The sequence below is a fragment of the Hemiscyllium ocellatum genome, chromosome 1, assembly GCF_020745735.1.
Source record: "Hemiscyllium ocellatum isolate sHemOce1 chromosome 1, sHemOce1.pat.X.cur, whole genome shotgun sequence".
NCBI classification, from domain to species: Eukaryota; Metazoa; Chordata; class Chondrichthyes; order Orectolobiformes; family Hemiscylliidae; genus Hemiscyllium; species Hemiscyllium ocellatum.
This window is the reverse complement of record NC_083401.1, coordinates 1,556,211-1,581,265: the sequence shown is the minus strand read 5'-3', so window position 1 is coordinate 1,581,265 and position 25,055 is coordinate 1,556,211. Positions and strand designations below refer to the sequence as shown.

At 53.9% G+C, this 25,055-nt stretch overlaps 1 protein-coding gene across 3 annotated transcripts in view; it reads left to right on the top strand.

Annotated features, from left to right (window-relative positions):
• LOC132819861 (dynactin subunit 1-like) overlaps positions 1–25,055 on the top strand; it is a 188,068-nt gene that overhangs the window by 152,775 nt on the left and 10,238 nt on the right. For all 3 annotated transcript variants that reach the window (XM_060831889.1, XM_060831929.1, XM_060831802.1), the window contains exons 17-24: positions 1,108–1,170; positions 1,915–2,064; positions 2,865–3,026; positions 6,632–6,763; positions 8,118–8,246; positions 14,504–14,646; positions 15,515–15,669; positions 19,704–19,831. In XM_060831889.1, coding sequence (XP_060687872.1) covers positions 1,108–1,170; positions 1,915–2,064; positions 2,865–3,026; positions 6,632–6,763; positions 8,118–8,246; positions 14,504–14,646; positions 15,515–15,669; positions 19,704–19,831 — 1,062 coding nt within the window. The remainder of the gene's footprint in view (positions 1–1,107; positions 1,171–1,914; positions 2,065–2,864; positions 3,027–6,631; positions 6,764–8,117; positions 8,247–14,503; positions 14,647–15,514; positions 15,670–19,703; positions 19,832–25,055) is intronic.

Below are 25,055 nucleotides of genomic sequence, written 5' to 3'. Positions count from 1 at the left end.
GCCCAGTCTCCCCAATGTAGAGGAGACCGCATCGGGAGCAACGGATACAATAAATGGTGGATATTGGTGGATGTGCAGGTAAAACTCTGATGGATGTGGAAGGCTCCTTTAGGGCCTTGGATGGAGGTGAGGGGGGAGGTGTGGGCACAGGTTTTACAGTTCCTGCGGTGGCAGGGGAAGGTGTAAGGATGGGAGGGTGGGGGGCATTGAAACAACAGTTGGACAAGGACATGGATGGCAGTAAATTGAGAAGTGTGGAGGTTAGGTTGATCTTAAATGAAGATAAATTCTCAGCCCAGCATTGTGGGCCGAAGGGCCTGTACTTACCCTCTGGTCCTTGACTGTGCCCATGGTGCTGTGAGACAGCAGTGCTAACCACTGAGCCCTGCTGCCTCACAGCACCGGGACCCAGGTTCAATCCCAGCCTCGGGTGACTGTCTGTGAGGGTTTCCTCCGGGTGCTCCGGTTTCCTCCCACAATCCAAAGATGTGCAGGTCAGGTGAATTGGCCATGCTAGATTGCCCGTAGTGTTAGGTACATGAGTCAGGTGTAAATATAGGGTAGGGAACGGGTCTGGGTGGGTTACTGTTCGGAGGGTCAGTGTGGACTTGTTGGGCCGAAGGGCCTGTTTTCATACTGTAGGGAATCAATTCTAATGTAATCTCCCACAAGGGGAAACAGCCTGTCTGCCTGTCCCCTGTCAAGACCCTGAGGAATTGTGTATGTTTCAGTAAGGTCACCTCTCATTCTTTGATATGACAATGAGTACAGACTCAGCCCACTCAGCCTCGCTCAGGAGCAGAGGTGGTCTCTATCTGATAGCAATCGAGGGACCCTTCTCTGGATTACTCCCAATCTCAGCCTGTTCCTATTTGGATAACGTGCTCCCCTCGCTGTCCAGGTTACACTGGGTTAGGGAGGATCCTCGCCCAGCTCTGACCACTACCTGACACAGTCAGGTCAAACCCTGCAAAGGCCCAGGTTCCCTTTGCCTTGCGTATTCCCCACGGAGCTGGGACACAGGCTTTCAGGGATTGGGGATTGGGATCAGGATGGGGGTCACTGACAGAGTTTCTGATTGGTTAATGAAATGTCTTCCTGTTACAGTTTACACAGAGTGCTCTGGATTGTATGGCCGTGGAAGTGGGAAGGTTACGCTCCCTGTTACAGGTCAGGAGCCAATATTCCCAATGACCCTTCACATTGACACCAGACCGTCACTCTGATCTCTCAACCATGACCCACTGTGAGCTGCACCACCCACACCCACCTCCCCCACACCCGCCACTCCCCCCCACACCCGCCCCTCCCCCCCCACACCCGCCCCTCCCCCCCCACACCCGCCCCTCGCCCCCCACACCCGCCCCTCGCCCCCCACACCCGCCCCTCCCCCCCACACCCGCCCCTCCCCCCCCACACCCGCCCCTCCCCCCCCACACCCGCCCCTCCCCCCCACACCCGCCCCTCCCCCCCACACCCGCCCCTCCCCCCCACACCCGCCCCTCCCCCCCACACCCGCCCCTCCCCCCCACACCCCGCCCCTCCCTCCCACACCCGCCGCCTCCCTCCCACACCCACCATCTCCCTCTCCCTCGCCCTCACCCTCACTCTCTCCCTCTCCCTCTCCCTAACCCTCACCCTCACCAACACCCACCACTCTCACACACCACCCTCGCTCACGCCCACCATCCTCGCCTACACGCAAAGCCACACACCACCCACACCCAAGACCCACCACACTCTCCACCCACCACCCTCGCCCTCACCCACGGCCCTCACATACCACCCTGTCCCACACCCAGACCCTCACCCACCCCACCACCCTACCCTACACTATCGCACCCGTCCACCCACCCCACACCCTCCCTGACACACCTGCCCATATGTGTGATGGCTGTCTCTGTGCCTTTCCAGGCTGGGCAGGAAGCTACTGATGTAGCCATTCTCCTGAAGGATCTCGGGACATCCTGTAGTGATATCCGCCAGTTCTGTAAGAAGGTGCGGAGACGGATGCCTGGCACAGATGCTCCTGGAATTCCATCAGCACTCTCCTTCGGCCAACAGGCAACTACACTCTTCATTTCCCTTCACCCCCTGTGTGGGAGTCTCTGTGTGGGTGTGGGCAGTGTACCCTGAGCAGGGGGTACACACTGACCTGTGTGTGTGTCCTGCAGGTTGCTGTGTGAGTGTGGGTATCCCCGTGTGTACCTGGGACAGGGGGTACACACTGACCTGTGTGAGTGTGGGTATCCCCATGTGTACCTGGGACAGGGAGTACACACTGACCTGTGAGAGTGTGGGTATCCCCGCGTGTACCTGGGACAGGGAGTACACACTGACCTGTGTGAGTGTGGGTATCCCCGCGTGTACCTGGGACAGGGAGTACACTGACCTGTGTGTGTGCGGGTATCCCCGTGTGTACCTGGGACAGGGAGTACACACTGACCTGTGTGAGTGTGGGTATCCCCGCGTGTACCTGGGACAGGGAGTTCACACTGACCTGTGTGAGTGTGGGTATCCCCGTGTGTACCTGGGACAGGGCGTACACACTGACCTGTGTGTGTGCGGGTATCCCCGTGTGTACCTGGGACAGAGGGTACACACTGACCTGTGTGAGTGTGGGTATCCCCGTGTGTACCTGGGACAGGGAGTACACACTGACCTGTGTGAGTGTGGGTATCCCCGCGTGTACCTGGGACAGGGAGTACACACTGACCTGTGAGTGTGGGTATCCCCGCGTGTACCCGGGACAGGGGGTACACACTGACCTGTGTGTGTGTCCTGCAGGTTGCTGTGTGCGTGCGGGTATCCCCGTGTGTACCCGGCACAGGGGGTACACACTGACCTGTGTGTGTGTCCTGCAGGTTGCTGACACCCTGGTGGAGTGCCGGAAACAGTTGAGCCGCGTCGTGGCCGTGCTGCAGGAGATGGCAGCTGCTGGAGTCCAGCTGGTGGCCCCTTTACCTGAGAACGAGGGGCTGCCCCCTCGCAAACTCGAGGAAGTGGCGAGGACCGCAACCGAGCAGGTGGGTGTGGGACAGGGCACCCTGTAGCCCGTGGGACAGACACCCCCCACTGCCCGGGCACCCTGTACCCGGCGGGACAGACACCCCCCACTGCCCAGGCTCCCTGTACACCCCAGATACTGACACCCCCCCCACTGCCCGGGCGCCCTGTACACCAGGGACAGATACCCCCCACTGCCCGGGCTCCCTGTACCCTCTGGGACAGACACCCCCCACTGCCCGGGCTCCCTGTGCCCCAGACAGTGACGCCCCCAGGCCCACCTTCCCACTCTGCCGTTCCGCACGCAGAGACAGTGAGAACCCTTGCAGTTCTGGGAAGACGGGGAAACACCGTGACGGTGATTGAGTGGTTCCTGTTCGCAGAATTTACCGAGAGGATTCTTTTGCCGGTCAGAATGCTGCTTCTCACCTTTCGTTGTGCTGAGAGAGCTGTTTGTTGGATTCCTGGGGTGTGAGCCCCCTTCTCCAGCTCTCTGGGTTAGTTAGTAAAAGGGGCAGCTTATCGCAGCTGGTCAGCCCTGGGAACCAATGCAGGCATCGAGCACTGTCATTGAAATAAAACCAAGAACTGCAGAAACTCAGCAGGTCTGACAACATCTGTGATGAGAAAGCAGAGGTCATGTTTTGGGGTTTTGGAAAGCCCCCAGACTCTGGATGAAGAGATCGAGTGCAGGTAAAAAGCCAGAGGGAGGGGTCCACATGCTGGGGGAGTGTTGGAGCTGGGTGAAGGGAAGAGGGCTCTTGTCCAAAGGAATGGGCACTGAGGCGAAGGCGGTGGAAGGAGAGTTTGATATCATGTCATGTCTGAAATTCATGAAAGGTGGGGACGCAGAGGGGTAAGCCCTTTGCTGGGGACAGAATGTTCAACATCAGACAGTGGAAGGTCAGGAGGGATGGTTGGACAATATGATTGAGTCAGAGAGAAGGGGAGGGGAGGAGGGTTCAGCAGGACTGCTCCTCTCTCTGAATTTTTGCATCTTTTGTTCGGTGATGCCTGAAACACAGAGACAAACCTTGTTCATCCAGCGAATGAGCCAAAGGGTGTAAATGGAGCAGTGCAGCCCTGGGGGCAGTGTGATGTGATACTGTTGGAGAGGGAGATAGAGAGTGTGTATATGACTGCACATGGCCCTGAGTGTGGCTCTCAGGGTACAACGAGAGCAGTTCTCCCTGCAAGGTTGGACATCTTTGCCTCCTCACTCTCCACGGGAGTTGTACTGGAGGATTGGAGGGAAGCGAGTGTTGTTCCTCTTTTCAAGAAGGGAAATAGGGCAATCTCTCGCAATTACAGACCAGTCAGTCTCACGTCTGTGGTCAGCAAAGTTTTGGAAAGAATTCTGAGGGATAGGATTTATGACTATTTGGCAAAGCATAGTGTGATTGAAGGCAGTCAGCATGGCTTTGTGAGGGGCAGGTCATGCCTCACAAATCTTATTGAGTTCTTTGAGGAGGTGACGAGACAGGTCAACGACGGTTGAGCAGTGGATGTGGTGTAAATGGATTTCAGCAAGGCATGTGATAGGGTTCCCCACGGTAGGCTCATTCATAAAGTCAGGAAGTATGGGATACAGGGAGACTTGGCTATCTGGATTCAGAATTGGCTGGCTGACAGAAGGCAGAGAGTGGTTGTAGATGGAAAGTATTCTGTCTGGAGGAGAGTGTTGAGTGGGGTCCCGCAGGGCTCTGTTCTTGGGCCTCTGCTCTTTGTAAATGACTTGGATGAGGAGGTTGAGGGGTGGGTTAGTAAATTTGCAGATGACACAAAGGTTGGAGGTGTTGTCAATAGTATAGAGGGCTACTGCAGGCTGCAGCACGACATAGACAGGATGCAGAGCTGGGCTGAGAAATGGCAGATGGAGTTCAACCTGGATAAATGTGAAGTGATGCATTTTGGAAGGTTGAACCCAAATGCTGGATATAGGATTAAAGACAGGATTCTTGGCAATGTGGAGGAACAGAGGGATCTGGGTGTGCAAGTACATAGATCCCTCAAAGTTGCCCTCAAAGAAAGGTTGACTAAGTTCAGAGTTTTCTCTCTGGAGAGGAGGAGGAAGAGAGTGACCTGATCAAGGTGTACAAAATAATGAGAGGAATAGATAGAGTCAACAGCCAGAGACTTTTCCCCAGGGCAGGATTGAGGGTACGAGAAGTCATAGTTTGAAGATCTGAGGAGGAAGGTATAAAGGAGACGTCAGAGGTAGGTTTTTTACGCAGAGAGTTATGAATGTATGGAATGCGTTACCAGCGGTGGTGGCGGGAGCAGAGTCATTGGGAATCCTCGGTACAACATTGAGGGTTGAAGGGCTTGGTCTGTGCTGTACTTGTCCATGTTCTGTGTTCTGTCATGGAGATACCTGTGATCCTGAGGGATTCACAACCCAAAGGATGAAAGTTGAATTACAGGCCAAATGGGCTGAGACTGAGCTGGAGAGAGTCACTGAGCAATGTGGGTGTGGGTGTGGAAACAAATCCTTGGTCAAACACCGGGAGTGACACTCAAATTAATGTCATCGACAGGAAAAAGGACTGACCCCAAAATTCGGTCGCAGCACACATTTTGAAGGCTGACCCATCCCAAAATGTTAACTGTGATTTCTCTCCACAGATGCTGCCAGACCTGCTGAGCTTTTCCAGCAACTTCTTTGTTTGTGTTATTGGCATTGTTGTTGATAACTTGTCACCATCTCACTGCCCAATCAGCAGCGGGTTCCCCACAAACCTCCATGTGTAGTCAGGCCCCTAGATCCAGCTCATTGGTCCTTCTGTAATTGCCCACTGTTACAGCCAACAGCAGGGGCCCTCTGAATGAGAGTCAGGGAACCTGCTGTTAACCAGTACGTTAGTCTTTCAACAATCCTTGTTATTTCAACAGTGTTTTGTTCCATTTCATTTTGGATGATCAGCGATATGGAAATATAAAAGATAGGAGTGGTGAATGTGCTGAACACTGTGCATTCCTCATTTCGGACCTTGTGGTGGAGGGATGGTCATTGATGAAGCAGCTGAAGGTGGTTGGGCCCTGGGGAATGAGAGCTGTTTTGGGGGAGTGTCCCTTCCTTTGAGCTAAGAGTCCTGGGTTCAGGTCCCACTCCTGCCCGAGAGGAGCCAGTTGATGAGAAACCATCTCCCTTGAGAGGCTGCTGTGGTGATGTCCAAGGATATGAGAATGGTTGTACTGAAGGGGGAGTGCTGTCAGACAATAGACAATAGGTGCAGGAGTAGGCCATTCTGCCCTTCGAGCCTGCACCACCATTCAATATGATCATGGCTGATCATCCTTAATCAGTATCCTGTTCCTGCCTTATCTCCATAACCGCTGAAAATGTGTTGCTGGAAAAGCGCAGCAGGTCAGGCAGCATCCAAGGAACAGGAGAATCGATGTTTTGGGCATGAGCCCTTCTCCATAACCCTTGATTCCACTATCCTTGAGAGCTGTATCCAACTCTTCCTTAAATGAATCCAGTCTGTCTCACATTGGCAATAATATTGTTTAGAATTGATGCTGCAGTTGGGAGGCTGACCGTGGGTGTTGACCTGTCCCCAGGGGGTGTAGGTATTGCAGGGTACAGGCAGTGATTTTGATTTTGATGGGATCTGGTTCTCAGGTGTATGGAGCACAGGCGACCAGCCCGTACGAGTGTCTCCGTCAGTCATGTACGGTCATCATTGTCACAATGAACAAGATGGCCACCGCCATGCAGGAGGGAGAGTATGACTCCGAGAAGGCATTGGTGAAGGTAAGGGCACTGTACCAGGTAGCACTGATGTAGCCACGGGCACAGACACTGGGTGTAGTGTCTGTAAGGGACTGGCTACTGGACAGGCTGTGGGGGTAGGGACGGGGAGGGCGCTGTGTGGGGTTTCCCTGTCTGCCCTTGGCAGGCTGTGGGGGTAGGGACGGGGGGGCCGCTGTGTGGGGTTTCCCCGTCTGCCCTTGGCAGGGTGTGGGGGTGGGGACAGGGGGGGCCGCTGTGTGGGGTTTCCCTGTCTGCCCTTGGAAGGGTGTGGGGGTGGGGATGGGGGCGTGCCGCTGTGTGGGGTTTCCCTGTCTGCCCTTGGAAGGGTGTGGGGGTGGGGATGGGGGCATGCCGCTGTGTGGGGTTTCCCTGTCTGCCCTTGGAAGGGTGTGGGGATGGGGGCGTGCCGCTGTGTGGGGTTTCCCTGTCTGCCCTTGGAAGGGTGTGGGGATGAGGGCGTGCCGCTGTGTGGGGTTTCCCTGTCTGCCCTTGGCAGGGGGTGGGGGTGGGGATGGGGGCGTGCCGCTGTGTGGGGTTTCCCTGTCTGCCCTTGGAAGGGTGTGGGGATGGGGGCGTGCCGCTGTGTGGGGTTTCCCTGTCTGCCCTTGGAAGGGTGTGGGGATGGGGGCGTGCCGCTGTGTGGGGTTTCCCTGTCTGCCCTTGGCAGGGGGTGGGGGTGGGGATGAGGGCGTGCCGCTGTGTGGGGTTTCCCTGTCTGCCCTTGGCAGGGGGTGGGGGTGGGGATGGGGGCGTGCCGCTGTGTGGGGTTTCCCTGTCTGCCCTTGGAAGGGTGTGGGGATGGGGGCGTGCCGCTGTGTGGGGTTTCCCTGTCTGCCCTTGGCAGGGGGTGGGGACAGGGGACCACTGTGTGGGGTTTCCCCGGCGGTGCTTGCGGTGTGTGGGGGTGGGGAGGTGGCCGGTGTGCAGGGGTGGGGAGGTGCCTGCGGTGCGGGGGTGGGGACGGGCCCGCGGGGGCGGGGGCGGTGCTCGCGGTGTGCGGGGGTGGGGCGGTGGCCGGTGTCTGGGATCTCCCTGTCTGACCGTGCTGCGTGCGGTTGGGTCCTAGCCAGCACGGCCGGTGGATCAGCGTGCTGCGTCTCTCAGACCGTGCTGGGTGTGGGGGTGGGGGTGGGGCGGTGCCCGCGGTGCGGGGGTGGGGCGGTGTCTGGGGTCTCCCTGTCTGACCGTGCTGCGTGCGGTTGGGTCCTAGCCCGCACGGCCGGTGGATCAGCGTGCTGCGTCTCTCAGACCGTGCTGGGGGTGGGTGCAGGGGTGGGGCGGTGCCCGCGGTGCGGGGGTGGGGCGGTGTCTGGGGTCTCCCTGTCTGACCGTGCTGCGTGCGGTTGGGTCCTAGCCCGCACGGCCGGTGGATCAGCGTGCTGCGTCTCTCCGAGCTGAAATCACCGATGCTGAGGGCCTGGGACTGAAACTGGAGGATCGAGAAACTGTCATCAAAGAGCTGAAGAAATCCTTGAAGATCAAGGTGAGTGCCTGAGATGGGGCGGTGTCGCTGACTGCGGTGAGATCTATACTCCCAGAAGAACTGCAAACAGGAGGAGGCCATTCAGCCCCACCGAGCCTGCTCCACCATTCCGCCCCACCGAGCCTGCTCCACCATTCCGCCCCACCGAGCCTGCTCCACCATTCCGCCCCACCGAGCCTGCTCCACCATTCAGCCCCACCGAGCCTGCTCCACCGTTCCTCACATCGAGTTTCCTGCCCTTTGCCTGTCACCCGTTATTTACCTGACTGATCAAGAATCTCTCTATCTCAGCCTTAAATGTACACATGGACCCTGACCCCCACAGCTCTCTGTGGGAAGGATGTCCCTGGAGGACATGAGTGAATGTAGAACATTGCAGCGCAGTACAGGCCCTTCGGCCCTCGATGTTGCCCCGACCTGTCATACCAATGTAAAGCCCATCTAACCTACACTATCCCATGTACGTCCATTTGCCTGTCCAATGACAACTTGAATGTACTTAAAGTTCGCAAATCTACTACCGTTGCAGGCAAAGCATTCCATACCCTTACTACTCTCTGAGTAAAGAAACTACCTCTGACATCTGTCCTATATCTATCACCCCTCAATTTAAAGCTATGGCCCCTTGTACTCGCCGTCACCATACTTGGAAAAAGGCTCTCCCTGCCCACCCTATCTAACCCTCTGATTATCTTGTATGTCTCTATTAAGTCACCTCTCAACCTTCTTCTCTCTAACAAAAACAGCCTCAAGTTCCTCAGCCTTTCCTCGTAAGACCTTCCCTCCATACCAGGCAACATCCCAGTAAATCTCCTCTGCACCCTTTCCAAAGCTTCCACATCCTTCCTATAATGCAGTGACCAAAACTGTACACAATACTCCAAGTGCGGCCACACCTAGAGTTTTGTACAGCTGCAGCATAACCTCCTGGTTCCAGAACTCGATCCCTCTATTAATAAAAGCTAAAACACTGTATGCCTTCTTAACAACCCTGTCAGTCTGGGTGGCAACTTTCAGGGATCTGTGTACCTGGACACCGAGATCTCTCTGCTCATCTACACTACCAAGAATCTTACCATTAGCCCAGTACTCTGCATTCCGGTTACTCCGACCAAAGTGAATCACCTCTCACTTGTCCGCATTAAACTCCATTTGCCACCTCTCAGCCCAGCTCTGCAGCTTATCTATGTCTCTCTGTAACCTACAACATCCTACGTCACTATCCACAACTCCACCGACCTTAGTGTCGTCTGTGAATATACTAACCCACCCTCCTACGCCCTCATCCAGGTCGTTTATAAAAATGACGAACAGCAGTGGACCTAACACTGACCCTTGCGGTACGCTGCTAGTACCTGGACTCCAGGATGAACATTTCCCATCAACCACCACCCTCTGTCGTCTTTCAGCAAGCCAATTATGATCCAAACTGCTATATCTCCCACAATCCCATTCCTCTGCATTTTGTACAATAGCCTACTGTGGGGAACCTTATCGAACGCCTTGCTGAAATCCTATACACCACAGCAACCGGTTTACCCTCATCTGTTTGGTCACTTTCTCAAAGAAGTCAATAAGGTTTGTGAGGCACGACCTACCCTTCACAAAACCATGCTGACTATCCCAAATCAAATTATTCCGTTCTAGATGATTATAAACCCTATCTCTTATAACTTTTTCCAACACTTTACCAATAACTGAAGTGAGGCTCACTGGTCTATAGTTACCAGGGTTGTCTCTACTCCCCTTCTTGAACAGGGGAACCACATTTGCTATCCTCCAGTCCTCTGGCACTATTCCTGTAGACAATGACGGTTTAAAGATCAATGCCAAAGGCTCGGCAATCTCCTCCCTGGCTTCCCAGAGGATCCTAGGATAAATCCCATCCGCCCCAGGGGACTTATCTATTTTCACACTCTGCAGGGTTTCTAATACCTCTTCCTTGTGAACCTCAATCCCACCTAGTCTGGTAGCCTGTATCTCAGTATTCCCCTCGACAACATGAGTGAATACTGTCAAAAAATATTCATTTAGTGCTTTCCCTATCTCCCCTGACTCCATACACAACTTCCCACTCTATCCTTGATTGGACCTAATCTTACTCTTGTCATTCTTTTATTCCTTAAATACCTATAGAAAGCCTTAGGGTTTACCCTGATCCTATCCGCCAACAACTTCTTATGTTCCCTCCTGGCTCTTCTGAGCTCTCTCTTTAGGTCTTTCCTGGCTACCTTGTAACCCTCAAGCGCCCTAACTGAGCCTTCACATCTCATCCTAACATAAGCCGCCTTCTTCCTCTTGATCAGAGATTCCACTTCCTTCGTAAACCACAGTTCCTGTGCTCTAAGCTTCCTCCCTGCCTGACAGGTACATACTTATCGAGGACACACAGGAGCTTTTCCTTGAATAAGCTCCACATTTCTAATGTGCCCATCCTCTGCAGTTTCCTTCCCCATCCTATGTTTTCTAAATCTTGCCTAATCGCATCGTAATTGCCTTTCCCCCAGCTGTAACTCTTGCCCAGTGGTATACACCTATCCCTTTCTATCACTAAAGTAAACATAACAGAATTGTGATCGCTATCACCAAAGTGCTCACCTACTTCCAAGTCTAACGCCTGGCCGGGCTCATTACCCAGTACCAAATCTAATGTGGCTACACCCCTTGTCGACCTGTCTACATACTGTGTCAGGAAGCCCTCCTACACACACTGGACAAAACCTGACCCATCTATAGTACTCGTACTATAGTGTTCCCAGTCAATGTTTGGAAAGTTGAAGTCCCCATGACAACTACCCTGTCTCTGTCACTCCTATCCAGAATCATCTTTGCTATCCTTACCTCTACATCTCTGGAACTGTTTGGAGGCCTATAGAAAACTCCCAACAGGGTGCCCTCTCCTTTCCTGTTTCTAACCCCAGCCCATACTACCTCAGTAGACAAGTCCCCAAACATCCTTTCTGTAACTGTAATACTGTCCTTGACCAACAACGCCACACCTCCCCCTCTTTTACCATCTTCACTGTTCTTACTGATACATCTAAATCCTGGAACCTGCAACAACCATTCCTGTCCCTGCTCTATCCATGTCTCCGAAATGGCCACAACATCGAAGTCCCAGGTACCAACCCATGCTGCAAGCTCACCCACCTTATTCCGGATGCTCCTGGCGTTGAAGTAGACACACTTCAAACCAACTTCTTGCTTGCCGTTGCCATTGTGCGTCCCTGAAACTTGATTTCGGACCTCCCTACTCTCAACCTTTTTGATACTCATAGAACATAGAACAATACAGCACAGAACAGGCCCTTCGGCCCACGATGTTGTGCCGAACATCTATCCTAGATTAAGCACCCATCCATGTACCTATCCAATTGCCGCTTAAAGGTCACCAATGATTCTGACTCTACCACTCCCATGGGCAGTGCATTCCATGCCCCCACCACTCTCTGGGTAAAGAACCCACCCCTGACATCTCCCCTATACCTTCCACCCTTCACCTTAAATTTCTGTCCCCTTGTACTTGAACTACAGTTTTGGTTCCCATTCCCCGGCTGGATTAGTTTAAACCCACCCCAATAGCCTTAGCGAATCTTCTCCACGCCCCCCCCCCCCCCCCGCCAACCCAATACGATATTGGTACCCCTCTGCTTCAGATGAAGACCATCCTGTTTGTAGAGGTCCCACCTACTCCAGAAAGAGCTCCAATTATCCAAGAATCCAAAACCATCTCCATCCCTGTAGCCACGTGTTCACCTCCTCCCTCTCCCTATTCCTCGCCTCACTAACACATGGCAAGGACAACAAACCACAGACAACAACCTGATGGGCTTTTCTGACAATCCACAATGAATTCTTGGTCACCCTCAGTTTCCTAATTCAGATTCCGGTCCACCATCTGTCATGGCAGGATTCCAACCTGGGTCCCCAGAGCGTTACCTGGGGCTCGAGATGACCATTCCTGTGATAGTGCCACTTTGCTGTTGCCTCTCCTTACCAGGAACCATCCTTGTGAAAGTGTCTGAACTAACTTCAGTGAAATAATATCATGCCTTAAATTAGGGAACCAGAACTGCTCTCAGTACTCCAGCCAGTAAGACGTCAGGGTTTACCCTAACTCAGGGCCAACATTCCACCCCATTTCCTGACTACCTGCTGAACGTGTGCTCACTTTCTGTATTCCATGCACAGGTCCCTCTGCAGGTTTTCTCCATTTAAATTATACTCTGTTCATCTGCTCTCCCTTCCAGAATAAACAACTTCACACTTTCCCACGTCGTAGCCCATATGCCAACTTTGCCTTTCCATCTGTATTTGTGCTGTCTGTAAATTTGGTTCCAGTACATTGGCTTCCTTCCTCCGAGCCATGAATGTAGATTGTCTCCAGTTAGAGTGCCAGCACTGACCCTTTGGAACCCCTGGTTACAGGTCACCAGACTGAAAACAGAACCCCTTCTCCCAGTCATGGTTGTGTGCCCACCAGCCAATTCTCTGTCCATGTCAATCTACTCCCTCCAACACAATGAGCTGTTGTCTTATGGCTTAGCCTTGTGTGATGTAGTTTGTTGACCACCTTGAACTCGAAATATAACACATCTATTAGTTCCCCTGTAGACACTCGGGCTGAGACTTACTCCAAAACCTAAAGTACATGAGTCAGAGACCATTTCCCTTTGATGAAGCCCGTCCTGAATCTGCTTCATTAGATTACTTAAGATTTTCCAAATGTTCACGCAGTCATGAAGTTATCCAGCGTGGAAACAAACCCTTCAGTCAACTCATCCACATCGACCAGGCATCTCAATCTGACCTAGTCCCACCTGCCAGCACCCGGCCCATATCCCTCCAAACCCTTCCTATTCGTATATCCATCCAGATGCCTTTGAAATGCTGTAATTATACCAGTCCCCACCACATCCTCTGGCAGCTCATTCCATACCCGTACCACCCTCTGTGTGAAAAAGTTGCCCCTTCGGTCCCTTTTAAAGCTTTCCCCTCTCACCTGGAACCTATGCCCAACCTTCCCTAATAATTGATTCCAATACTTCCACAATAACTGCTTGGCTAATTGGCCTGTAGTTACCTGCATTTTCCCCCTCCCTCCCTTTCTGAATCGAGCTGTCACATTGGCAGCTTTCTGTTACTTTGCCAGAATCCAAGGATTTTTGGAAAATTACAACCAATGTATGCACTATTTCTGTAACTCCCTCTTTTAGGATCCAAGGATACAAATCATCAGGACCAGGGCCTTATCTGCCCTTCGCCCTTTAGCATGCCTCATACAACTTTATCAGTGATGGTGACAGTGTTTAATTCCTCCCAGGATTCTTTCACCTCAGTGGGATGTTTCACATATCTTCCTCTGTAAAGATGATTTGTTTAAATCCAGTGCCATTTTCTTGTTCCCAAAACCATCTCCTCAGATTCATTTTCTAAGAAACCAAAAGAGGCCTGATGGGGCCTTTCAGGAAATAAATGCGTCTCTCTCCTGCTCCCTGACCCCTCCATCAAGGGGGAACAACTTCCTTCCTGCCTCTGCCCGCTCACCATTTTATCCATCTCAATCATGTCCCCCCCCTCAATCTGCTGTACTCAAAGGAGAACAACCACAGGCTGTCACTCTCTGTCTCTCCATCCCTGAAACTCTCCAGGCCAGGAAACCTCCTGGTAAATCTCCTCTGTACCTTCTCCCCCTGGAATGTGGATCCCAGACCTGCACACAGTACTCTCCCTGTGGCCTAGCCAGTGGTTAATACAGTCCCAGCATCACCTCCCTGCTCTCCAACTCCATGCCTCACTGAATGCGAGTGTACGAGAGGCCTCCTGAACCACCTTATCCAGCCTCTGATACCTGAAGGGACACCAAGCTCCCCCTGACCCTGTGTGCCTCCCTGGGTGTAATCACTTGCCGAAACAGAGGGGAAGCAGCCAAAGGAAGGTATTTGAGGTTGTGTGGTCAGGTAGGAGGTGAGGATTAATGGACTGTGAAGGCAGATTGAGGATGGAGGCAGGAAGGACTAGAGTTAGAGAAGGGCCAGAGTGAGCAACGATAATTGGAAGGGAATGATGAAATGTAGAATGGATGTGGGGGATTTGTGGGAACTGTTTTAGGGGGAGGAGTTGTGGGGGTTTGGGGGAACTGAACTCTCCGTGTTCCAGGGGGAGGAGTTGTTGGGGGTTTGGGGGAACTGAACTGTCCGTGTTCCAGGGGGAGGAGTTGTTGGGGGTTTGGGGGAACTGAACTGTCCGTGTTCCAGGGGGAGGAGTTGAGTGAAGCCAGTGTGCGCCTTAGTCTGCTCGAGAAGAAACTGGACTGTTCCTCAAAAGAGGCTGACGATCGAGTGGAGAAAATTCAGGTGAAACTGGAAGAGACACAGACTCTGCTCAAAAAGAAGGAGAAGTGAGTAGTCGAAGCTGCCGACCGGCTTTCAGAGATCTGACACCCCCCCCCCCCCCCCCAACATCACTCACTCACACCGTCACTCTCACTCACACCGTCACTCTCACTCACATTGTCACTCACTCTCTCTCACCGTCACTCACACCGTCACTCACACTCTCACTCACCGTCACTCACTCTCACTCACCGTCACTCACTCACACTCTCACTCACCGTCACTCACACTCTCACTCACCGTCACTCACTCTCTCACTCACCGTCACTCACTCACACCATCACTCACTCTCACACCGTCAGTCACTCACTCACACCGTCACACGCTCACACCGTCACACACTCTCACACCGTCACTCTCACTCTCACCCAGACCGTCACTCTCACTCTCACCCACACCGTCACTCTCATTCTCACTCACACCATCACTCACACTCACACCGTCACTCGCTCACTCACTCACACCATCACTCACACTCACACCGTCACTCGCTCACTCACTCACACCGTCACTCTCTCGCACCGTCACACTCTCGCACCGTCACTCTCTCGCACCGTCACTCGCACTATTCCAGTCTAATGGTTATTGCATCCTCTTGCCTGGCTCACTTGCTGTGACTGTGTGTCTGTGGCTCAACCTCTCCCCATGTGCACGTGGCTCATTCTGTCTCTCTACGTACATGACTTAATTTAACTGTCTCTCTGTGGGCTCGTGCTTGCTCTCCACCCCCCGCCCTCTCCCTCCCCGCCCTCTCCCTCCCCGCCCTCTCCCTCCCCGCCCTCTCCCCCCTGCCCTCTCTCCCGCCCCCCCCCCCCCCCCCCCCCCCCCCCCCCCGGTTTGTCTGAGGAAGTGACCATCTCTGTGTGTTGACAGGGAGTTTGATGAAACGATGGATGCTCTGCAGGCTGACATTGATCAGTTGGAGTCTGAGAAAATGGAATTGAAGCAACGGCTCAGCAGCCAATCAAAGCGTACGATTGAGGGACTGAGAGGGTCACCAGGCTCTGGCATTGCCTCCATAGTAACAGGTACCGTTTCCACAGCGACGGTATTGTCTCCATAGTAACAGGTACCGTTTCCACAGCGACGGTATTGTCTCCATAGTAACAGGTACCGTTTCCACAGCGACGGTATTGTCTCCATAGTAACAGGTACCGTTTCCACAGCGACGGTATTGTCTCCATAGTAACAGGTACCGTTTCCACAGCGACGGTATTGTCTCCATAGTAACAGGTACCGTTTCCACCGCGACGGTATTGTCTCCATAGTAACAGGTACCGTTTCCACAGCGACGGTATTGTCTCCATAGTAACAGGTACCGTTTCCACCGCGACGGTATTGTCTCCATAGTAACAGGTACCGTTTCCACAGCCCCCTCCTGCAGTGTTTTTATGTCAGTAACTACTTTAGGAATAGTCCCATCAGTCCCTTCACCTCTCTACTCCATTCCGGCTCTCTGTCTGCCCCGACCCACCTACCCCCACTCCCACCTACCCCACTCCCACCTACCCCCCTACACCCCTCCCCCCACTCCCACCTTCCCCCCTCCCCCCACTCCCACCTACCCCACTCCCACCTACCCCCCCTTCCCCCCCCACTCCCACCTACCCCCTCCCCCCACTCCCACCTACCCCCCTCCCCCCACTCCCACCTACCCCCTCCCCCCACTCCCACCTATCCCCTCCCCCCACTCCCACCTACCCCCTCCCCCCACTCCCACCTACCCCCCTACACCCCTCCTCCCACTCCCACCTACCCCCCTCCCCCCACTCCCACCTACCCCCTTCCCCCCCACTCCCACCGACCCCCTTCCCCCCACTCCCACCGACCCCCCACTCCCACCGACCCCCCACTCCCACCTACCCCCCTCCCCCCCCCTCCCACCTACCCCCCTCCCCCCCACTCCCACCGACCTCACTCCCACCGACCCCCTTCCCCCCCACTCCCACCTACCCCCTCCCCACCCACTCCCACCTACCCCCCCACTCCCACCTGCCCCCTCTCCCCCCCACTCCCACCTACCCCACTCCCCCCGCTCTCTTGTGCCCACTCTCTTGTGCCCACTCTCTTGTACTCTCTGTCCACAGGCGGCACGGTGGCACAGTGGTTAGCACTGCTGCCCCACAGCACCAGAGACCCGGGTTCGATTCCCGCCTCAGGTGACAGTCTGTGTGGAGTTTGCACGTTCTCTGCATGGATTTCCTCCGGGTGCTCCGGTTTCCTCCCACAGTCCAAAGATGTGTGGGTCAGGGTGAATTGGCCACGAGGAATGTAGGGTTACATGGAGAGGGGAGAGGGTGGTCAGGGTGGGATGCTCTTTGGGGGGTGGGTGTGAACTGAGTGGGCTGAATGGCGTTCTTCCACCCTGTAGAGATTCTCTGATTGTGTGGACCCTCTCTGGACTGTCTCCAGTGTGTATACAGCACTGTATCAGTCTGGTTAAATGTGAACAGTGTGTGAGAGCTTACAGTCTGACCCTGGAATGTGGTTCTGTTCTCTCGTCTGTGTGTCCTTCCAAACCCCCTGATGGTTCTTACTGACTGCCTTTCTCTGTCTTTGCTTTTTAATCTGCACACAGAGGAGCAGTATGGAGGTACAGTATTGTGTCTTCATCACACCTTCCCCCAGCAGCCAGCCTCCGTCTCTCTCCTCCTCTCTCCCCACAACCCCACAAAAGCCTGGCACTACCTCACTCTCCCGTGAACTGCAGGCTCTGAATATTTCCTTGTCAGTGTCAGAATCGGAAGCTCCTGTCACTTCTTACCCGATGAACCAGACTATTGGCTGGTATTCTATCTGGAGGGAGGCCATTCTCCTGATCTCCTGTACCTGCGTGGCAACAAACCTCACATTGAAAAGACAGGCCAGCCTTCCCACTCTCCCCACCTGGTGTGTAGGAAGCTTCACACTCACTATTCAATGGTCTGCTTCTGCTCCATCCCTACTCCCCCTCGCTCTGCCCAGTGTCCTCCCCCTCGCTCTGCCCAGTGTCCTCCCCCTCGCTCTGCCCAGTGTCCTCCCCCTCGCTCTGCCCAGTGTCCTCCCCCTCGCTCTGCCCAGTGTCCTCCCCCTCGCTCTGCCCAGTGTCCTCCCCCTCGCTCTGCCCAGTGTCCTCCCCCTCGCTCTGCCCACGGTCCTCCCCCTCACTCTGCCCACGGTCCTCCCCCACATCCCCCCTCCCCCATGGCTTGCGGATAGTTATAGTTATCTCAGGGTACAGCCGGGTAGAGGTTGTACAAGGTTGGAGAAATGGCCGATGTGGTTTAATCTGGAAGTGTGTTAGGTGATGCATTTCAGGGGGTCACATGCAAGAGGGAAGTGTCCAGGAAATGGGTGGAGCCTGAGGAGCATCGATACACAGAGGGCTGTTGAGGTGCAGGCCCATCGCTCCCTGAACGGAGTCAGGTGGTAAGGAAGGTGTCAGAGGCTGAGGGGGTGAATTGATAAGTGTATAAAATACTGAGAGAGATGGGTCAGGTGACAGCTAGGGTCTTTCTCCCAGAGTGGAAATGACCAGTATCAGGGGGCATAGGGTGAAGGTGAGAGGGAGGAGGGCAGTTTAAAGTAGATATGCAAGGGAAGGTTTCTCCGGCCGGAAGTGCATGCCTGGAATTCACAGCCGGGACAGGTGGTCGAAGCAGATGTTTAAGGGACATTCAGACAGGGAATACAGGGGGACTGACCTTGTGCCGACTGATGGGTCAGTACACCATGTTGTGCTGAAGGCAGTGTTCCTGTGCTGTACTGTTCTGTGTTCATTCAAATCCCCAATCGTTTTCTAACCTGCGGTGAATACAGACCTCATCAAGTGAATCTTTCATAGAACCATAGAGATGTACAGCACAGAAACAGACCCTTCAGTCCAACCTGTCCATGCCGACCAGATATCCCAACCCAATCTAGTCCCACCTGCCAGCACCTGGCCCATATCCCTCCAAACCCTTCCTATTCATATACCCATCCAAATACCTCTTAAATGTTGTAATTGTACCAGCCTCCACCACTTCCTCTAGCAATTCATTTCATACACGTACCACCCTCTGTGTGAAAAAGTTGCCCCTTAGGTCTCTTTTATATCTTTCCCCTCTCACCCTAAACCTATGCCCTCTAGTTCTGGACTCCCCCACCCCAGGGAAAAGACTTTGTCTATTATCCTATCCATGACCCTCATAATTTTATAAACCTCTGTAAGGTCACCTCTCAGCCTCCGATGCTCCAGGGAAAACAGCCCCAGCCTGTCCAGCCTCTCCCTGTAGCTCAGATCCTCCAACCCTGGCAACATCCTTGTAAATCTTTTCTGAACCCTTTCAAGTTTCACAACATCTTTCCGATAGGAAGGAGACCAGAATTGCACACAATATTCCAACAGTGGCCTAACCAATGTCCTGTACAGCCACAACATGACCTCCCAACTCCTGTACTCAATACTCTGACCGATAAAGGAAAGCATATCAAACACCTTCTTCACTATCCTATCTACCTGCGACTCCACTTTCAAGGAGCTATGAACCTGTACTCCAAGGTCTCTTTGTTCAGCAACACTCCCTAGGACCTTACCATTAAGTGTATAAGTCCTGCTAAGATTTGCTTTCCCAAAATGCAGCACCTCACATTTATCTAAATTAAACTCCATCTGCCACTTCTCAGCCCATTGGCCCATCTGGTCCAGATCCTGAAGTAGTTCTTCATTGTATTACAGACAATGTCTGGTTATGAGCCACAGACTGTTGTTAAGTGGGTCATCTTCCCAACATCTTTGACCAGCTCCTAACCCAAACAGTTTAGCATTCTGAGAGGAGAGGCTGCCTTTTAATTCTGTTTTCTTGTGAAGGCCCTTTCAGCGATAGTTTGTAACATGGTGGATTTCAAACATGCATGAAGCTTTGATTGCCTAGTTGACCTGACTTGTGAGAAGTTTCTGGAAGGTTCCTGCTCACTCCTGTCATATCATTATAGCAGCCATCTTTATTGTCCTTTTGAATGCTGTGTGTTTGCCCTCATTGCCTGTGTGTGTCCAATGCACTGTCACAGCTGTCTGATCAATGCTTGTGTTTTTGTACAGGGACAGGCACAGTCCAGGCAGGTGGCCCCATTCCCGTTCAGATCAAGGATTCACCTTTACTCCTGCAGCACATCGAAGCTCTCCGACTGTCTGTCAAGCAGCTGAAGAACGAGAACAACCATTTAAAGGTGTTGGGCGTGTTGGGGAGCACTGGGATGGAGATTGTTTTATGTCCATGGGTTTTGATCATAATTGGCATGTTCCCATAGAAGAGAGGGCAGCTAATGTTTCTGATTTCTAGCACCCACTCTTGTTTTGGGTGTTTTGTGTTATTGCTTTGTGTTTTACTGAAGCGATTCCTGGGATGGTGGGAATGATGTTTGAGGGGAGATTGAGTTGGTTTGGCTTGTACTCAGTGGAGTGTAGAAGAAAGGGAGGGGGGGGGGCGTGGGGGGAGCAGAATCTCATAGAAACCTGTGAAATTCAAACAGAATGCAGGAATATCAGAATGTTCCTGATATTAGGGGAGTCCAGAACCGGGGGTCTGAGTTTCAGGATAACGGGATTGGGATGAGAAATGTCTTCACCCAGAGAGTGGGGAGTCTGTGGATGAGGCCAAAGTACTCTGCTTCCAGCAAAAAGGTAGCTATCGCTCATCTGGCCAAGGGGATCATGGGATATGGCGGGTCAGGTAGCCTACCCATATCCATTTTGTTTCTATGTCTCAAATGCAACAAGGTCTGGTCAATATCTCGACTTGTGACATTCCCACCACATCACTGCCCGGCTGTGAGCATCACCAATACGAGACACTCTAACCACCGCCCCTTGGCATTCAGTGGCGTTACCACCACTGAATCACCCACTATCAACATCCGGGGGTTACCACTGACCAGAAACTCACCACAGAGACACAGTGGCTACCAGAGCAGGTCAGAGACCAGGAATACTGCAGCGAGTAACTCCCCAAAGCCTGTCCTCCATCTACAAGGCTCATGTCAGCAGGGTGAGGGAATGCTCCCCACTTGCCCTGGATGGGTCCAGCTGCAACAACATTCAAGAAACGTGACACCATCCAGGGACAGGGACAAAGCAGCCGCTGATTTGCATCACGTCTACAAACATCCCCTCCCTCCCCCACCGACGCTCAGTAGTAGCGTGTACCATCCCCTCCCTCCCCCACCCCCCCTCAGTAACAGCAGTGTGTACCGTCCCCTCCCTCCCCCCACCGACGCTCAGTAACAGCAGTGTGTACCGTCCCCTCCCTCCCCCCACCGACGCTCAGTAACAGCAGTGTGTACCGTCCCCTTCCTCCCCCCACCGACGCTCAGTAACAGCAGTGTGTACCGTCCCCTCCCTCCCCCACCCCCCCCTCAGTAACAGCAGTGTGTACCGTCCCCTCCCTCCCCCACCCCCCCCTCAGTAACAGCAGTGTATACCGTCCCCTCCCTCCCCCCACCGACGCTCAGTAACAGCAGTGTGTACCGTCCCCTCCCTCCCCCACCGACGCTCAGTAACAGCAGTGTGTACCATCCCCTCCCTCCCCCACCCCCCCTCAGTAACAGCAGTGTGTACCGTCCCCTCCCTCCCCCACCCCCCCCTCAGTAACAGCAGTGTGTACCATCCCCTCCCTCCCCCCACCGACGCTCAGTAACAGCAGTGTGTACCGTCCCCTCCTTCCCCCACCGACGCTCAGTAACAGCAGTGTGTACCGTCCCCTCTCTCCCCCCACCCCCCCCTCAGTAACAGCAGTGTGTACCGTCCCCTCCCTCCCCCCACCGACGCTCACTAACAGCAGTGTGTACCGTCCCCTCCCTCCCCCCACCGACGCTCAGTAACAGCAGTGTGTACCCTCCCCTCCCTCCCCAACCCCCCCCCCTCAGTAACAGCAGTGTGTACCGTCCCCTCCCTCCCCCACCCCCCCTCAGTAACAGCAGTGTGTACCGTCCCCTCCCTCCCCCACCCCCCCCCCCCAGTAACAGCAGTGTATACCGTCCCCTCCCACCCCCCACCGACGCTCAGTAACAGCAGTGTGTACCGTCCCCCCTCTCCCCCCACCGACACTCAGTAACAGCAGTGTGTACCGTCCCCTCTCTCTCCCCACTGACGCTCAGTAACAGCAGTGTGTACCGTCCCCTCTCTCTCCCCACTGACGCTCAGTAACAGCAGTGTGTACCGTCCCCTCCCTCCCCCCACCGACGCTCAGTAACAGCAGTGTGTACCGTCCCCTCCCTCCCCCCACCGACGCTCAGTAACAGCAGTGTGTACCGTCCCCTCCCTCCCCCACCCCCCCCCAGTAACAGCAGTGTGTACCGTCCCCTCCCTCCCCCCACCGACGCTTAGTAACAGCAGTGTGTACCGTCCCCTCCCTCCCTCCCCCCACCGACGCTCAGTAACAGCAGTGTGTACCGTCCCCTCCTTCCCCCACCGACGCTCAGTAACAGCAGTGTGTACCGTCCCCCCTCTCCCCCCACCGATGCTCAGTAACAGCAGTGTGTACCGTCCCCTCCCTCCCCCCACCGACGCTCAGTAACAGCAGTGTGTACCGTCCCCTCCCTCCCCCCACCGACGCTTAGTAACAGCAGTGTGTACCGTCCCCTCCCTCCCCCCACCGACGCTCAGTAACAGCAGTGTGTACCATCCCCTCCCTCCCCCACCCCCCACTCAGTAACAGCAGTATGTACCGTCCCCTCCTTCCCCCACCCCCCCCTCAGTAACAGCAGTGTGTACCGTCCCCCCTCTCCCCCCACCGATGCTCAGTAACAGCAGTGTGTACCGTCCCCTCCCTCCCCCCACCGACGCTCAGTAACAGCAGTGTGTACCGTCCCCCCTCTCCCCCCACCGACGCTCAGTAACAGCAGTGTGTACCATCCCCTCCCTCCCCCACCCCCCCTCAGTAACAGCAGTGTGTACCGTCCCCTCCCTCCCCCACCCCCCCCCTCAGTAACAGCAGTGTGTACCGTCCCCTCCCTCCCCCACCGACGCTCAGTAACAGCAGTGTGTACCATCCCCTCCCACCCCCCACCGACGCTCAGTAACAGCAGTGTGTACCATCCCCTCCCTCCCCCACCGACGCTCAGTAACAGCAGTGTGTACCGTCCCCTCCCTCCCCCACCAACACTCAGTAACAGCAGTGTGTACCATCCCCTCCCTCCCCCACCAACACTCAGTAACAGCAGTGTGTACCATCCCCTCCCTCCCCCACCAACACTCAGTAACAGCAGTGTGTACTATCTACAAGATGCACTGCAGAAATTCATCAAAGATCCTCAGGCAACACCTTCCAGACCCATGACCACTTCCATCTAGAAGGATAAGGGCAGCAGATACATGGGAACACCACCCCCTGCAAGTTCCCCTCCGAACCCCTCCCCAAGTCCTGCCTTGGAAATATATTGCTGTTCCTTCAGTGTCACTGGGTCAGAATCCTGGACCCTGCTGACATTATAGGATTACCTGCAACGCGTGGGCTGCAGTAGTTCACCCTGCTTTTCCTAATCAGCGATGTTACTATACCCTGTGGAGCAGCTGGGATTTGAACATGGGTCTCCAGGTCCTGGGCTAGGGACAGTACCACTGCAGCAGCTGGCAGCTCACCTGCACTTTATCAAGTTGGAGATGGTGAGGACTGCAGATGCTGGAAAGTTGAGAAATTCCAGAGTTGGGAACAGTCGTGTGGAGCAGGAGAAAGGGTCCAACCTAAAACATCAACTCTCCTGTTTCTCTGACCCTGCTGCAGCTGTTCCTCAAGGACAGCTGCATTAAAACTAGTTACTGAGCCTATACCTGGAATCTAGTGTACAGGTGGCAAGCAAGCTACCTGTTCTTATTGCTGCGTTGTTAACTCCAAGAGCCTGGGAATGTTCTGGGGACCTGGGCTCCAATCCCACCAAAACAGATGGGGGAATTTCAATTCAATACAAATCTAGATTTAGGGTCTAATGATGATCACGAAACCATTGTCAATTGTTGGAAAAACGCATCTGGCTCACTCATGTCCTTTAGGGAGGTGAACTGTCATCCTTACCTGATCTGGCCAACATGTGACTCCAGACCCACAGCAATGGGGTTGACTCTTGATTATTTGGATTTAAGATTATTTGAAAAACCATATTTTGATTAGAGATAGCAAGCCTGGCTTTCTGAGGGGCAGGTCATGCCTCACAAACCTTATTGAATTCTTTGAGATTGAAGAAGGTAGAGCAGTGGGTGTGGTGCAGATGGACATTAGCAAGGCATTTGGTAAGGTTCCCCATGGTCGGCTCATTCAGAAAGTAAGGAGCTATGGGATACAGGGAACTCTGTCTGTCTGGATACAGAAAGTAAGGAGCTATGGGATACAGGGAAATCTGTCTGTCTGGATAGAAAGTAAGGAGCTATAGGATACAGGGAAATCTGTCTGTCTGGATCCAGGATGGGCTGGCCCAGAGAAAACAGAGGGAAAGGATTCAGCCTGGAGCTCGGGAACCAGTGGGGTTCCACAGGGATGGGGTCTGGGAGCTCGGTGCTTTGTGATCTTTCTAAATGACTTGGATGAGGAAGTGGAAGGGTGGGTTAGTGAGTTTGCCGATGACACGAAGGTGGGTGGAGTTGTGGATAGTGTGGGGGGCTGTTGTAGGTTACACCGGGACATTGACAGGATGCAGAGCTGGGCTGGGAAGTGGCAGATGGAGTTCAACCTGGAAAGGTATGAGGTGATTCACTTTGGAAGGTTGAGTTTGAATGCAGATTACAGGGTTAGAGGCAGGTTTCTTGGCAGTGTGGAGGATCAGAGGGATCTTGGGGTCCACGTACATAGATCCCTCAACATTACCATCCAAGTTGACAGGGTTGTTAAGAAGGTGTATGGTGTGTTGGCTTTCATTAACAGGGGGATTGAGTTTAAGAGCCGTGAGGTTATGCTGCAGCTCTATAGAGCCCTGGGTAGACCACACTTGGAATATTGTGTCCAGTTCTGGTTACCTCATTACGGGAAGGATGTGGAAGCTTTAGAGAGGGTGCCGAGGAGATTTCCCAGGATGCTGCCTGGACTGGAGGGTGTGTCTGATGGAGAAAGGTTGAGGGAGCTCGGGGTTTCTGATTGGAGTGAAGAAAGATGGGAGGGGAGTTGATAGAGGGGGACAGGATGGTGAGAGGCAGAGAGAGTGTGGCTAGGCAGAGACTTTTTCCCAGGGTGGAAATGTCTGTCATGAGGGGGTATAATGTTAATGTGATTGGAGGAGGGTTTAGGGGAGATATCAGAGGGAGGGTCTTTACACAGAGAGTGTGGGGGGTGGGGGATGTAGTGCCAGTAGAGTCAGAGACATTAGGGATGTTTAAACGACTCTTGCATAGATACATGGGCGATAGTAAAATGTAGGGTATGGAGGTTAGTCTGATCTTAGAGTAGGATGAAAGATCAGCACAACACCG